Here is a 17,053-nt window from a genome sequence, read left to right as displayed (position 1 = left end):
AAACCCCTGCATAGGATCTGATTTGATCTCTGTTTCAAAGATCTCAACTGTTTCTAGGAGCGAGAGTGACAGCGAGCTTTGGTTGTCACCCGAAGATAGAGCTGAGGACAAGAAAACACAAGTCTATATCAAAACATGCAAGTCAAACATTAGAAATGTTATATATCAAACCCAGATCCTACTTTTGTAGTTTTAGGACACAAATCAATGTCTTGACATTCACAAGGATGAAAACCTTAACTCCCTTTTTACATGTATTGAAAGCAGTAACTCCCTTCTATGTACTCTGAACATTTCATGACTCTAGGACTAAGAACATTTATTCTAAAAAGCTTCTGAAGATTCATAATTTTATGTTCGTTAATGGTAAATTATGGCATTTTCTTCAATTTTCTGAAATAATCTGTTTTGGAGATAGAGGTTTCCTTCCGACAGTGACAAAAAAGCTCCACGTAACATAAATACAATGGATAGCGTTCTTTTAATTTTCTAAGTCTACCTCTTACCATTGTTGTCCAGATGTCTATATGGCTTGTGGTACTGGAGAAGGGTCTTCAATGGCTCAGGGTGACACACTGACTGCACGCACTCCTCTAGAACAGAGTGGTCCGGTAGGAACCATGCTGCAGTCTATTGGAAAGAGGAATGACTTTAAAAGAGCATTAGATAAAAGTTATCATATGCATGCATTTTTTTTTTTTGTATAAAAACATGCATGAAAGTAGGCTGATGGTAATAACATGTTAGTATGGTACCTGATGAAGGGTTGGTGTCGGAAGCAGCTTCTCCAGCCTAGAAAGGAAGTCCCACACCAGACTCTGCAGTGTGGACTCATACTTGGGTCAAAATTCCTCTAGAAAAACAGTCTAAGAAGTAAACAAGAAGAAAATGGTCCATGCTTTGAGTAATATTTTATGTTAACCTACTCCAAGTGAAAGAAAGAGAACGCCACGTCTTTCTGAATAACTTGTCAGCTACACAGTCAGTGACAACACTGACCTGGAAAAAGTGTTCCCTCTTAACTGGGTCTTCCAGCAGGCTTTGAATCAGCTTCAGGAAGTTGGATTTTGATGCCTCCACCACTGGATCAGGAGTCTTCAGCGAGCATTACACACAGTCTGTCAATTTAACTAGCCAATGTATACCACCAGCAGAGTTATCAGTCATGATTGTACACTGAGTAGCAGCACTCACCTCATTTTTACTAAAAGTGATGATACAGGTCCTCATCCTGTTCAGGTGTGGCTGGATGGTCTCGGGGTCGACTAGCTGATCTGTACGACACAACTCCAGAACCAGCTGATAGAGTGAAAACTCAATTAAGTTACACATGCAAGTTAAGAGACTGTATGCAATATATGCCCTGTGCTACCCCATCCCTCCTCTCCCATCCGTCCCATCTCTCACCTGTGCCCGCAGCCCCATGATGATTTGGACTCGCTCTCTGTAACTCATCAGATCAGGAACTACCTCCAACACAGTGGTGACAAACTCCTCCACCAAGCCATAGTCCATTATGTCTCTCCGCTGAACAACTTGCCACAGAGCTGCAGACGCCAGACGCAGTGGAGGAACAAAAAGACGCAAAGACGACAGTGGAAGAGGTCCATCTACACAAAGCACAAATTCAGAAAGTTAGCTTGATGACAAAGACAACGTTAAGTAGATCCTAACAATGTCAACAATATTAGGTGGCCCTAACAACGTTAACAATGTTCGGTGTACAAGCAGTTATAGGACTATTTGAGCTATGTGTGAAAAATGTAATTACTATGAAGTGACATATTGTTGTTGTTTGTACTATGGCCTTGGACGAAAAAAAACACATTTAACCTAGACTATAGCTAGTGTATAATAAGTGGTACTACACAGTAGAGGTCGACCGATTATGATTTTCCAGCGCTGATACTGATACCGATTATTGGAGGACAAAAAAAGCCGATACCGATTAATCGGCCAATTTTTATATATATGTAATAACGACAATTACAACAAGACTGAATGAACAATGAACACTTATTTTAACTTAACTTACTAAATAAAATAAATGTAGTCTCAAATAAATAATGAAACATGTTCAATATGGTTTAAATAATGCAAAAACAAAGTGTTGGAGAAGAAAGTAAAAGTGCAATATGTGCCATGTAAAAAAGCTAACATTTAAGTTCCTTGCTCAGAACATGAGAATATATGAAAGCTGGTGGTTCCTTTTAACATGAGTCTTCAATATTCCCAGGTAAGAAGTTTTAGGTTGTAGTTATTATAGGAATTATAGGACTATTTCTCTCTATACCATTTGTATTTCATTAACCTTTGACTATTGGAAGTTCTTATAGGCACTTTAGTATTGCCAGTGTAACTTCCGTCCCACTCCTCGCTCCTCCCCGGGCTCGAACCAGGAACACAACGACAACAGCCACCCTCAAAGCAGCGTTACCCATGCAGAGCAAGGGGAACAACCACTCCAAGTCTCAGAGCGAGTGACGTTTGAAACGCTATTAGCGCACACCCCGCTAACTAAATAGCCATTTCACATTGGTTACACCAGCCTCATCTCGGGAGTTGATAGGCTTGAAGTCATAAACAGCGCAATGCTTGACGCACAACGAAGAGCTGCTGGCAAAGCACACGAAAGTGCTGTTTGAATGAATGCTTACGAGCCTGCTGCTGCCTACCACCGCTCAGTAAGACTGCTCTATCAAATCATAGTCTTAGTTATAGCATAAAAACACATAGAAATACGAGCCTTAGGCCATTAATATGGTCGAATCCGGAAACTATCATCTCGAAAACGAGACGTTTATTCTTTCAGTGAAATATGGAACCGTTCCGTATTTTATCTAAGGGGTGGCATCCATTAGTCTAAATATTGCCTGCTGTTGTGGATTTCTTTTAGCTAAATATGCAGGTTTAAAAATATACTTCTGTGTATTGATTTTAAGAAAGGCATTGATGTTCATGGCTAGGTACACATTGGAGCAACGATACGCACCACATCGATTAAGCAGAACACGCTAGATAAACTAGTAATATCAATGTGTAGTTAACTAGTGATTATAATTGATTGATTGTTTTTTATAAGATAAGTTTAATGCTAGCTAGCAACTTAACTTGGCTTACTGCATTCGCGTAACAGGCAGTCTCCTCGTGGAGTGCAATGAGAGGCAGGTGGTTAGAGCGTTAGTCTAGTTAACTGTAAGGTTGCAAGATTGAATCCTCTGAGTTGACAAGGTGAAAATCTGTCGTTCTGCCCCTGAACGAGGCAGTTATCCCACCGTTCCTAGGCCGTCATTGAAAATAAGAATGTGTTCTTAACTGACTTGCCTAGTTAAATAAAGATTAAATAAAGGTGTAAAAAAATCAAATAATAATTGGCCAAATCGGTGTCCAAAAACACCGATTTCTGATTGTTATGAAAATTTGAAATCGGCCCTAATTCATCGGCCATTCCGATTAATCGGTCGACCTCTAGTTTGAATGAATGATTATGAACCTGCTGGTGCCTACCACCGCTCAGTCAGACTGCTCTATCAAATATCAAATCATAGACTTAATGATAATATAAGAAACACAGAAATACGAGCCTTTGGTCATTAATATGGTAAAATCCGGAAACTATCATTTCGAAAACAAAACGTTTATTCTTTCAGTGAAATACGGAACTGTTACGTATTTTATCGAACGGGTGGCAACCCTAAGTCTAAATATTGCTGTTACATTGCACAGCCTTCAACACTAAATATGTTTAGAACTACAAATGAACTTTCTTCTGTCGATTCTTGTTTTTTTTATGTCACAATTCCAACCCTCCTCATTTATCCGGGCTTGGGACCGGCAAAAGTGACCAAAATATTATTTTTTTAGTTTAGTTTTCTTAATTTGGTTTGGTTTTTAACCTTGTGGTAAACTTAGGAGCCTACAACAAGTCACAGTAAAACATGAACATTTTTAACCATAACATGTTTTACATTTGTTTTATAACAATCTAAATGGACCAAAAAGTGACAATAGAAAAAACTGTCAATGACAATGTGAGAAAATTATAGTAACTTGTCTGGCCCTAATTCAGGTTATTTTTTCCCCTCCACACACACACACACACACACACACACACACACACACACACACACACACACACACACACACACACACACACACACACACACACACACACACACACACACACACACACACACACACACACAGGCTGTGCTGGCTCACAGAAAGAGTGGGTCATCATCATTTTGGTCAAGGCTCTCTATGGCAGGTTCAGCAACTGAGGTTCAGCAAGGAGCTTGGCTATTTTTTCTATTTCTCCAGGGCTCTTATTGTGCTTTAGTGTCCTCCACATTAAAAACTGACATATCCTGCAATTCTTCAATGTTGTCAGGCAGTCTCATCCTCAACTCATTAGTGAGGGAAATGGTGAAGGCTACACACCGCTTTCGGGCATTGTTTCCATCCTCAGGGGCAAGGTGGAGCTCAGCTGCCTTTGACTCAAAAAGGTAAACAAGGTACGGTTTGGGACTGATGTATCCATCTATTGGCCCTTTGAGTACATCAACATTTGCCAGTGGATTCAGCACTCTGCTGCTCACAAACTTGATCAGGCTAACCAAGCTGTCAAGTAGCTTAAGAGGATCTACTTGCTCTCCCTCAAAAGCCTTGATGGCTAACTGTTCCTCAACCAGCATTGACTTCAAAAAAGTCAGATACAATTTTTGAGGATCACTTTACATGGGAGTATAAAACCTCCTCATCTCCTGCTCTGACTGCAGCTGGGAGGGACTGCTGCGGGAGGACTGGGCCGCCTGCGAGTGCTTTGGGACAGCGTGGGGCCCACGGAGTAAGAACGATACGTGCTATCACATCAGAGTCTCCAATAACACCAGAAAAAGTTGCCAGATTTGTCACTAGTCAATTTTTTTGCGACAAATGCTTATGCTTATGCTTCCAAAACCGTACCGCAAGCGACGAGTGTTAATGTGCAGATTGAACTTCCGGACTCTTCACAAAATTCCCCCTTAGCAGAAGACGCTTCGTCCAATGAGTCATTGTGTAATGTAACATTAATGGAACAGAGTCATGGACTAGTGCATAGCTAGCTAACTTAGGCAACGTTAGTTTGTTTTTTGGAAAATATCTGCAGAGGTGGCCACTGCAACAACTGATACCGACAGGCTACCTATCCATTGACCTTCTTCCTCCGGGGGCTGGTTTTGCATTTTGAGGTTCCGGTGTCAGTGTGCGGTAGTCTAGCCTAGAGTCAATACTACCTGGGCAGCGTGTTTTGCAAATAAAAACCTGAGCTTTCTCATCCCACTACTCAAGATTCGAGAGCCTCGTTTCAGGAAGGTGTGTGTAACCCGGATGTTCAGTTACACAACGCGGAAATACAGGATATCATTCGCCACACTGATAAGTGAAACAAACATCAAAAACAGTCAATTGAAAATTAAGGGCAAATACTTCGACTGGAATCTAAATCGGTAAGAAAGAACACATTTCCCCTCTAAATAATAGTTGATCATATTTGTGTACCGTACTTGTATGTGTTCTCTTTTTGTTATATTGTTTAAACAATATTTTTTTAACTGCATCGTTGGGTACGAGATCGTAAGTAAGCATTTCACGGTAAAGTCTACACCTGTTGTATTCGGCGCATGTGACAAATACGTTTTGACACCTAGCTAGAGTAGTCAGCTAGCTAACTCGAAATGCTAGCGTAGTAGCGAGTAAGCTACTAAAATGCACCAGCCATTGCTGCTAGTCAACTATCTATGCATTTTCCACTTACTTACTGACTGTTGTTTTGTCATCTAAGTTAGCTAGCTAACGTATGACCTGTCTGTCATATGGTTGTTGAACTGTAGACTTTGTTGTACTCTTAACTTAGGCAGTGCACTGAAACTCAACGTCCTAGTTGTTAGTTAGCTAGCGAACGTTACGCCGGTGATAGCTTTTGGACAGACAGTTCGTGAACATAAATATAAACGCAACAATTTCAAAGATGTTGCTGAGTTAGTTAATTTAAGGAAATCAGTCAAATTAAAGAAATTCATTAGGCCCCATGTTGGTCACAGATACCTTTAAAGGTAGATGCGTGGATCAGAAAACCAGTCAGTATCTGGTGAGACCACCATTTGCTTCATGCAGCACCACATATCTCCTTTGCAGAAAGTTGATCAGGCTTTGGAATATTGTCCCCACTCTAATGGCTGTGCGAAGTTGCTGGGTATTGGCGGGACCTGGAACAAACTGTCATACACGTCGATCCAGAGCATCCCACACATGGTCAATCGGTGACATGTCTGGTGAGTATGCAGGCAATGGAAGAACTGGGACATTTTCAGCTTCCAAGAATTGTGTACAGATCCTTGTGACATGGGGCCGTGCATTATATGGCGGAGGATGAATGGCACGAGAATGGGTCTCAGGATCTTGCCACGGTATCTCAGTGCATTCGAATTGCCATCGATAAAATGTGTTCGTTGTCCATATTTTATGCCTGCCCATACCATAACCCCCCGGGCTACCATGGGTCACTCTGTTACAACGTTGACATCAGCAAACTAATCTGCCAGGGACTGCGGTTGAAAATGAGCTGGTTGGCTAAAACCGGCACTTTTTTACTGAAACGTTGATTAATGTGCACTGTCCCTGTAAAAATAAACTCAAACCGCTCGCCCACACAACACCATACACATGGTCTGTGGTTGTGAGGCCGGTTAGACATACTGCCAAATTTTCTAAAATGACATTGGAGGTGACCTTTTTCTCTGACAACAGCGCTGGTGGACATATGTTTGCAGTTAGCATGCCAATTGCACGCCCCCTCAACTTGAGACATCTGTGGCATTGTGTTTTGACAAAACTGCACATTTTAGTGGCCTTTTATTGTCCCCAGCACAAGATGTACCTGTGTAATGATCATGCTGTTTAATCAGCTTCTTGATATGCAACACTCGTCCGGTGGATGGATTATCTTAGCAAAGCAAATGCTCACTAACAGGTGTGTAAACACATTTGTGTGCGAAATCTGAGCGAAATAAGCTTTTGTCCGTATGGAGCACTTCTGGTATCTTTTTATTTGAGCTTTTGGAACATTGGACCAACACTTTACATGTTGCGTTTTTATATTTTTGTTCAGTGTACATAGATGGCATCAAACAGTAAAGTAAAGAGCAATGATGTAAATAAACCCTGGTTGCTGAAGCTATGTATTGGACATTGAGAGCCTTTGGAAGCCACCTGTCAGCCATATTGGCACTCTCCAGTAGGAGCAGTCCTCCATAGGAAATAATGGAATTCTATTCTACAAAATTAAATGTATTTTTGTTGTTGTAGTGGTGAACATAGCATTAGTAATCCCCCAAAAATATAATTTAAGGAAGAACTGACAGAATATAATTTAAAAGTATGCATTAAGGTGTCTGTAATAGAATACACATGGAAAAAACAAATGTGTAGACACTAGTAAATTCATTTTTATAGCTTCCTAAATATATTTTACAATGGTGTAGGAGTGCCAAGATGGAGGTGCGGTGGCGTGAACACAGTGCCCCGGCTCTATCAGTCATCTAAATCATTGATAAAAGAGTGCACATTATAGGGACATAGTTTGTAAATGGTTTTTAGCCAGCCATGCAAAATCAGACTGACAAGATGCACCCCGTGGAGGTATTTCTGGACATAGTTTATAACGCTTTGGTTGAAATTGAATAGTCCAACTGCCTACCAACACATTAACTGAAGAGGCTCTACTTCATATCTGCCAGTGTTTGAGTTATCAATATTGACACATCATGCCAGGAAGATAAGGTGGCCAATAGCAAGACTGCTCTCACATGAGGACCGGTGTGGTTTGCCTAACTTCCACTTCCACCTATACCTGCAGGGACTTTCCAGCCAGACTAACTGGTATTTTTGTAATGCTTCTACTTCTTGTCAGTAATCGTTTATCTTTTCTCTACACCAACACCCCAGTTTCTGAACTTCTTCTCTTTACTTTGTCTGGTTTCCGGCGCCGATCAGCTCAGCCCTTCTAACCTAATCCCCATCTGTGCCCGTGTTATACGGATCCCAATCGCTGCCCCCACGTATCGGAATTCCACTGCTGCTCCAGACCCCCCCGCTGTCTCTCTTGGCGTGGCCAAGCCCCTCTCATTCAGGATAGCCTCTGCACAGCTCCATGGCGGGTCGTGGAGGACCGGCGCGACCCAACGGCCCGGCAGCAGGCAACAAGATCTGCCAGTTCAAGCTGGTGCTGCTGGGGGAATCGGCGGTGGGCAAGTCCAGCCTGGTGCTGCGCTTCGTCAAGGGCCAGTTTCAGGAGTACCAAGAGAGCACCATCGGAGGTGAGTTATTCACTGTGTGTGTGTGTGTGTATATGTATATGTATATATATATATACTATTGTTTGTGCAGGCTATTTCTGGTGGTTTGATCTGATCCACAGCAGGTTTCTCTATTCCATCAAGTGGTATTTTATATCTGTGATATTTGGATTTACTAGATCTCATTGCAAGAATGGCATCACCATATCATGGATATTTAAAAACAAAGCAAATGAGGTCAGACAAAAGGAAAAAGTGTAGGGTTGACACAAATTGCATTTATTTAACCATTATTTGACCTTTTGTAATCAACGCAATGTATGCACAAGCAAGTCAATGTAGAGGACGATGCTACCGTAGTGGAGATGCCATTAACCTCCAAAAATGAAATGGATTAACACTGTAGAACAGCATTTCTGCCGGATATAAGCCTATCGTATGCAATTCACAATAGTAAGCTCCAGTCAACGATAGAGGGCACAGGAAATGACCGCAATGTTAGAATTGTTAGAGGGGTCAAAGATTGACATGCCTTATGGGTCCTCTTCACTGCTGGAGAAATGGGCCTTGTTCAAAAATGCTATCTTTCTTCCTCCCTTCTAGTAAGTAATCAATGATTTTATGACCCAGTCATGTCAGTGATTGGGCTCAATAAAGGGAGGTAGGAAGGAAGGATTGGAACGAGGCCATGGACTCTCTGCGCTTTCATGTGATTGTGGAATTCTAGTGTTTGTAGTTTACAGACATGGGATTAGCATTTCTCTTTGCAGTTCTGATCTGTAGAAGCAGCAGTGCTGTGCTCATTACGAACTTAATCCTCCAACCTGTTTGGCAGGACATGGTTAAAAATCCCAAATGATACCAAAAATACATGTTTTTTTTCAAATGACCTTGCATAACATTATGAGCCTATTACAAAGTCCCTATTTGTTGATAGTATCCCATTTTATTATTATTTTATTAGTCACTTAGTCACTGTGGACTATCAATAGAAGTCACGTTGACACTCATAGAATAAAAATGAATTTTTTACAACTTCCTAAGTCTGAGGGTGGTATCAATTTGCCACCCAGGGCTTTTACTTGCGACATAGTTAAATGCGCTAAAGAGGAACAATGGGTACATATTGAAGATGTGCATGCTCGTCCCAATCTTTTCACGTGTCTATTTTCGAAGGATAAAGCAAAGAAAATGAACAACTTCATAGTTAAGAACACTTCAACCATATTGATGAAGATTTGAACGTATTCTACAAGAACTAATATCACCCCCTAAAAAACACAACCCTATGGAACAATCCCTGGATAGCTTTTCAGAATTCACAGATAAATTGTTTATGTGTATGTTTTGTATTATAAAAAATAGAACCGTATCAAAGTTACTTTTTTTTTAACGTCTCTGTTTTTTTTTTTTTTTTACCTGTGCGTGTACGATTCAGTTCGTAGGCCTCCGCTAGCGTAGAGCAAATTGAGGAACTGCAACTGAAACCTTTCCCTACGCTGGATACGTTTTAAGTGCCCGTAATGACAAAACAAATGTTGACATTGAAGCGAGTGGGAGAGATTGACATGTCAACCCCGTGTCATGGCCCACTCAATTGCGGTGCAACGTTACTGATAGACGTGCAGGTATAAATGTATTAAGTGGAATAGACCTGCTTCTCTGTCATGTAGGAATAAAGTCTGCGCTATATAAGACACCTCTGAGAGTCATAAACACCGCTCTTTTTCCTCCTCTGACATATCCTCTTTAACTCTTCTTCCCTCCCTTCTTCCATCTTACTATTTTCCAGCTGCCTTCCTCACACAGACTGTCTGCCTGGACGACACGACAGTCAAGTTTGAGATTTGGGACACGGCAGGCCAGGAGCGATACCACAGCCTGGCGCCCATGTACTACAGAGGAGCCCAGGCGGCAATTGTGGTCTACGACATCACCAACAGAGTGCGTAAAGGCTCTTTATCTGTTACACCTTACAACTGTGTAGGCAGGGCATCCAATTGAATTTTAATGACCAGTGAAACCAATAGTTTGGTTGTTTAAGAATATCAATTCTCAATGCTTTATGAGCTTAGTTCAACTCTCTTACCCTGTCATAACCTTAATGTAAATGATGCATTCTGTGCCTTTTGCGTGTTTCATCAGGACACTTTTACGCGGGCAAAGAACTGGGTGAAGGAGCTGCAGAGACAAGCCAGCCCCAACATCGTCATCGCTCTGGCTGGGAACAAGGCCGACGTCGCTAACAAGAGAGCCGTTGATCTCCAGGTGAGAATAATTCCCACGCTGTGTGTGTTTCATTGATTGACAACATAACAAAACAGTTAGCATGATAATAACAACAAAATCAGATGCTGATGAATGAATTGTTACAATATATATATTTTTTTGTCATAGTCCAAATGGTCTTCTACTATTTGGTGTGGTACTATGATAGTGTACATAAAAATAAAAAATAAATGTATATATATATATATATATGTATGTATGTATGTATGTACGTACAGTTGAAGTCGAAGTTTACATACACCGTAGCCAAATACATATAAACTCACAATTCCTGACATTTAATCCCAGTAAAAATGTCCTGTCTTAGGTCAGTCAGGATCACCACTTTATTTTAAGAATGTGAAATATCAGAATAATAGTAGAGTGATTTATTTCAGCTTTTATTTCTTTCATCACATTCCCAGTGGGTCAGAGGTTTACGAACACACAATTATTATTTGGTAGCATTGCCTTTCAAATTGTTTAACGTGGGTCAAAAGTTTTGGGTAGCCTTCCACAAGCTTCCCACAATAAATTGGGTGAATTTCGGCCCATTCCTCCTGACAGAGCTTGTGTAACTGAGTCAGGTTTGTAGGCCTCCTTGCTCGCACACGCTTTTTTAGTTCTGCCAACAGATTTTATTATAGGGTTGAGGTCAGGGCTTTGTGATGGTCACTCCAATACCTTGACTTTGTTGTCCTTAAGCCATTTTGCCACAACTTTGGAAGTATGCTTGGGGTCATTGTCCGTTTGGAAGACCCATTTGCGACCAAGCTTCAACTTCCTGACTGATGTCCAGAGATGTTGCATCAATATATCCACATAATTTTCCTCCCTCACCCAAGCCTCCCCCTTTTTCCTCCAAACATAACGACGGTTATTATGTTCAAATGGTTCCATTTTTGTTTCATCAGACCAGAGGACATTTCTCCAAAAAGTATGATCTTTGTCCCTATGTGCAGTTGCAAACCATCGTCTGGCTTTTTTATGGCGGTTTTGGGCTTCTTCCTTGCTGAGCGGCCTTTCAGGTTATGTCGATATAGGACTTGTTTTACTGTGGATATAGACACTTTGGTACTCGTTTCCTCCAGAATCTTCACAAGGTTCTTTGCTGTTGTTCATCTCTAGGAGACAGAACGCAGTCTCCTTCCTGAGCACTATGACGGCTGTGTGGTCCTATGGTGTTTATACTTGCGTAGTATTGTTTGTACAAATGAACGTTGTACTGTCAGGCGTTTGGAAATTGCTCCCAAGGATGAATCAGACTTGTGTAGGTCTACAATTTTTTTTCTGAGGACTTGGCTGATTTCTTTTGATTTTCCCCTGATGTCAAGCAAAGAGGCACTGAGTTTGAAGGTAGGCCTTGAAATACATCCAGAGGTACACCTCCAACGGACTCAGGCTAATTGACATAATTTATCAGAAGCTTCTAAAGCCATGACCTCATTTTCTGAAATTTTCCGAGCTGTTTAAAGGCCCAGTCAACTTAGTGTATGTAAACTTCTGACCCACTGGAATTGTGATACAGTGAAATCATCTGTCTGGAAACAATTGTTGGAAAAATTACATGTCATGCATAAAGTAGATGTCCTAAGTGACTTGCCAAAACTATAGTTTGTTAACAAGAAATTGGTGGAGTGGTTGAAAAACGAGTTATAATGACTCCAACCTAAGTGTATGTATACTTCATACTTCAACTGTATACACATACAGTGCTGTCGGAAAGTATTCAGACCTCTTAACTTTTTCCACATGTTGCTACATTACAGCCTTATTCTAAAATGGATTAAATAGTTTTCTCCTCTCATCAATCTACACACTTACCCCATAATAACAAAGCAACAACTGTTTAAAAAAATAAGTTTAACATTTATAAACTGAAATCGCATTTACAAAAGTATTCAGACCCTTTACTTAGTACTTTGTTGAAGCACCTCTGGCAGCGATACAGCCTTGAGTCTTCTTGGGTATGACGCTACAAACTTGGCACACCTGTATTTTTCTCTGCATGTCATCTCAAGCTCAGTCAGGTTGGATGCGGAGCGTCGCTGCACAGTTATTTTCAGGTCTCTCCTGTTCAATCGGGTTCAAGTCCGGACTCTGACTGGGTCACTCAAGGTCATTCAGAGACTTGTCCCGAAGCCACTGTGTCGTTCTCCCCAGTCTGAAGTCCTGAGCAGATTTTCTGTACTTTGCTCCGTCAATATTTTCCTCGATCCTGACTCGTCTCCCAGTCCCTGCTGCTGAAAAACATCCCCACAGCATGGTGCTGCCACCACCATGCTTCACCGTAGGGATGGTATTAGCAAGATGATGAGCGGTACCTGGTTTCCTCCAGACGTGAAGCTTGGCATTCAGGCCAAAGAGTTCAAGCTTGGTTTCATCAGACCACAGAATCTTGTTTCTCACAGTCAGAGTTCTTTAGGTTCCTTTTGGGGAAACTACAAGTGGGCTTTCATGTACATTTTACTGAGAAGCTGTCTGCCCACTCTACCATACAGGCATCTAAGAAGAGTCTGGGTGGTTCCAAACTTCTTCAATTGAAGAATGATTGAGGCCACTGTGTTATTGGGAACCTTCAATGCTGCAGACATTTTTTGGTACCCTTCCCCAGATCTGTGCCTTGACCAATCCTGTCTCTGAGCTCTACGGACCTCATGGCTTGTTTTTTTTTTCTTTCTCTGACATGCACTGTCAACTGTGGGACTCATATATGCACACACACACACAGGGGTCTCATGCACCCCAAAAATGGACTCCCAAGTTGAAGAAACATCTCAAGGATGCTCAATGGAAACAGGATGCACCAGAGCTCAATTTTGAGTCTAATAGCAAAGGGTCTGAATACTTATGTAAATGAGGTATTTCTGTTTTTTTATTTAATACATTTGCAAAACATTTCTAAAAACCTGTTTTCCCTTTGTCATTATAGTGTATTGTGTGTGGCTTGAGGAGGAGAAATATTAATTTAATCCGTTTTAGAAAATGGCTGTCACAAAATGTGGAAAAAGTGAAAGTATGAATACTTTCCGAATGCACAGTATGTAAAACAAAAAATACTTGTCGTCCACATATTGTCATTTAGGGCCAGTTTCCTGGACACAGATTATGCCTTGTCCTGGGCTAAATAGCTTTTTTAGTCCAGGTCTAAACTCAATCTGTGTCTGGGATACCCCCCCTTAGTGCTTAAGAACCTGTTATAGACCTGAATAATCCTCGCAAATTCTGTAATAATAATATGATTGTCCTGTCTTTACAGGAAGCACAGGCCTATGCCGATGACAACAGTCTACTGTTCATGGAGACTTCAGCTAAGACTGCTATGAATGTCAACGAAATCTTCATGGCCATAGGTAAGGGCAACCATCTACCCAGTGAGTCCCAACTTACTCACTCCAAGCACTATTGGCCTATAGTCCTCATTTAGTGATCACACAGAATGTATGATTACTATTCTATGGGTTTATCTCAATAGCCTAAATAGACCTCCACCCTTACATTGTTGCTACTTTGAAAACCCAGGTATAGGATGAATTCAAATTGGTGGATTCCTACTACATTTTACTTTTAATTTTTGTTATATAGAAAACGCTCTTATCCAGAGTGACTTACCGTCAATAACTACCAATACAATGCAAACAGGATAGGAATTGGCTTTCACTAGTCCAGATGGTGAGATCCACATTTAGGATGTTCTGTGTATCTGTTACTTCTGGGAGCACATGAACGCAGCATTAATGGCCCACTCTACTCTTCTCTACTCTCTTTGTAGCAAAGAAGCTGCCCAAGAACGAGGCTCAGGGCGCAGCCGGGGCAGGGGGCCGGGCCCGGGCAGGAGTGGACCTTCAGGAGCCCGCCCCCCAGGGCCGCAGCGGCCAATGCTGTGGCGGGAGCACTTAGCCAATATCCAATGAACTGACTGAACGAGCCCAGAACACAAATATTATCAAGACAACCAATCACGGCCTAGAGAGTAACGATGTGGGAACCGTTCTCACCCCCCCCTCCCCCCCCAATCAAAAGGAGACCCTTTATAAAATTATAAGCTAGAGAACTTCAGTGTGACCCTCTCACATACTCTCTTTTACCCTCTATCTATCCCTCTGCTGTACCTCCCATCTTCCCCCCTCTCTCACTTTCATCTAATACTAACTGGATTATGTCTTAACATTTTCTGTCCTTTTAAAAAAACATTTTGTCGATGGATCATACCAACTCCTATTAGCCTTTTTGTCCAGGTGGCAGGTGCATGTCGCAAAGGTTAAGTTGTCTTTTCCTCTTAAAATCATTTTCTTCCTTCCATGTTGGTCTTCCACATCTGGAAGAGGGAAAATATGCTCCAAGGGGACAATGTGTCTTACGCTCTTTCTCCGGATCTGTCCATTTTGTAAATTAATATTAGCATTTGTTTATTATTACCGCTGTTCTTTTGGCACGAGTGGGGGATGATTATATAGGACACACCTAATGTGGTTTCCGACACGTGTGACAAATTAAACCGTAACGCAGTGTGCATTTTTATCACCTAGTACACCAGACAGTCATTTTTAGCATCATGTTTTTGAATCTGTAAGATGAATGTAAGAATACATTGTAAGACCTGGGGGGGAAAAAACATGGCAAGATTTTCTTGGCCAAAATGTACATTGTTAAAATGTTTATTCCCATTAACATAGTATAACAATCATTTGTTCACCACCAATCAAACACAAATGTTCTGTTGGGGGGGCAGCATGTGGTAGGCCAGCCTCCGACATGAGATTTAAATCATGTATATTGTTATCAAATAAACTTATCTTGTAGTTTGAGGTAAAAAAATACACTATTTGCTGAGTTGAAAGAGTAAGGAACCATGGTCCTTTATTAGGGGAGAATTTAACATCGCCCACAGCACCCCATTCAACACAGCCAACTGACGAACCTGTGAAAAAGACGATAAGTAAATGGAACCCTCTTCTACATCACATGAAGACTGGACTATTACAGTATGTCTTGCGCAAACCCCTGCTTTCCTTCCTTGAAGCCTTTTTTTACTGGGTTAACACCTAGTACTGAATCCTGACGACTTCAACTTTTGCACAGACCTGCCATTGACATCAATGAAACATTTTGTACAAACAAAATTATTGCAAAAAAAGTAAGAATGCATCCCTTAAAACATTCCTCCGTACTATCTACAATGAACAAAAATATAAAGTTGCTGGATATTGGTGGGAACTTGGAAAACGCTGTTTACACATCGATCCAGAGCATCCCAAACATGCTCAATGGGTGGTGTAACGGATGTGAAACGGCTAGCTAGTTAGCGGTGGTGTGTGCTAAATAGCGTTTCAATCGGTGACGTCACATGCTCTGAGACCCTGAAGTTGTGGCTCTGCAAGTGGAGCGATGGGTAACGATGCTTCGTGGGTGACTGTTGTTGATGTGTGCAGAGGGTCCCTGGTTCGCTCCCGGGTATGGGCGAGGGGACGGTCTAAAGTTATACTGTTACAGTGGCATGTCTGAGTACATTTACAGCTTCCAGGAATTGTGTACAGAACCTTGCGACATGGAGCCGTACATTATCATGCTAAAAGATGAGGTGATGGTGGCAGATGAATCGCATGACTTTGGGCTTAAAAAAAAAAAACAGGCCTCACAATGGTCCTCGGGATCTCGTCACTGTATCTCTGAGCATTAAAATTGCCATTGATAAAATCTGTGGCATTGGGTTCTGTGACAAAACTGCAACAAAATAATAGTCCCCAGTGTCATGTATTGGTGTGACGTACTGATATGACATCACCACGTAAGTAAAGGCATGCAGGGCTTGTTACACAGACAGTGATGGAGTAAAGACATGTTGAAGTTTACCTCTTATTTTTTTCACCTTTATTTAACCAGGTAGGCAAGTTGAGAACAAGTTCTCATTTACAATTGCAAAGCATTTCGACACATACAACAACAGACTTACACATGGAGTAAAACAAACATACAGTCAATAATACAGTAGAAAAATAAGTCTGGTTGGTGAAATTCAGTATAATATCCTAACTTAGCTGAAAGTTGAAGCATAGGATGAACAATGGCGACGAGGATGATGTTTAAAAACGATAGTTAAATCTGAATTGATTCTGGGACCACGAGTAACATAGTAGATGACAGTACATTGAACATTTTGAAAGCCAAGGAAATCCGGTGCCGTTCTTCACTGACAGATAAAAAGGGATTTTCATCCAGTGGAAGCCGCTGAGGGGAGAACGGCTCATAATAGTGGCTGGAACAGAGCGAATGGAATGGCGGCAAATCATGAGTATGATGTATTTGATACCATTCCACCTATTTCACTCCAGCCATTACCATGAGCCCGTCCTCCCCAATTAAGGTGCCACCTACCTCCTGTGGTTTTCACACGCCAAATAAACATAGGCAAGCGCAGGAAACAGGCTGAATTCACTGTGATATGTGAA

General features: G+C 41.4%; 2 protein-coding genes across 6 annotated transcripts in view; one reads left to right on the top strand and one right to left on the bottom strand.

Annotated features, from left to right (window-relative positions):
* The window catches only part of LOC118364609 (zinc finger protein 26-like), a 45,926-nt gene extending 40,667 nt beyond the window's left edge, over window positions 1-5,259 (bottom strand). For both annotated transcript variants that reach the window (XM_052487677.1, XM_052487674.1), the window contains exon 1: window positions 5,186-5,259. In XM_052487677.1, coding sequence (XP_052343637.1) covers window positions 5,186-5,225 — 40 coding nt within the window. In that variant the 5' untranslated portion in view covers window positions 5,226-5,259. The remainder of the gene's footprint in view (window positions 1-5,185) is intronic.
* LOC118364587 (ras-related protein Rab-5C) lies at window positions 4,702-15,422 on the top strand. 4 transcript variants are annotated; one of them, XM_035746260.2, is made up of 7 exons: window positions 4,702-4,846; window positions 5,332-5,489; window positions 8,188-8,357; window positions 10,129-10,280; window positions 10,482-10,604; window positions 13,864-13,957; window positions 14,377-15,422. In XM_035746260.2, the coding sequence occupies exons 2-7, from the start codon at window positions 5,371-5,373 to the stop codon at window positions 14,502-14,504; spliced, it is 786 nt and encodes a 261-aa protein (XP_035602153.1). In that variant the 5' UTR covers window positions 4,702-4,846; window positions 5,332-5,370; the 3' UTR covers window positions 14,505-15,422. The 4 variants fall into 4 exon arrangements, with proteins under 4 accessions (XP_035602153.1, XP_035602160.1, XP_035602170.1 ...); XM_035746277.2 differs by lacking the exon at window positions 4,702-4,846 and adding an exon at window positions 6,178-6,314 and having other exon boundaries at window positions 5,323-5,489; window positions 7,987-8,357; XM_035746267.2 differs by lacking the exon at window positions 4,702-4,846 and having other exon boundaries at window positions 5,321-5,489; window positions 7,987-8,357.
* Window positions 15,423-17,053: the final 1,631 nt, after the last annotated feature.

The sequence above is a fragment of the Oncorhynchus keta genome, chromosome 3 (assembly GCF_023373465.1).
Source record: "Oncorhynchus keta strain PuntledgeMale-10-30-2019 chromosome 3, Oket_V2, whole genome shotgun sequence".
Classification (NCBI taxonomy): domain Eukaryota; kingdom Metazoa; phylum Chordata; class Actinopteri; order Salmoniformes; family Salmonidae; genus Oncorhynchus; species Oncorhynchus keta.
Note: the sequence above shows the minus strand (reverse complement) of the source record. Positions and strands in the feature narration are given on the sequence as shown.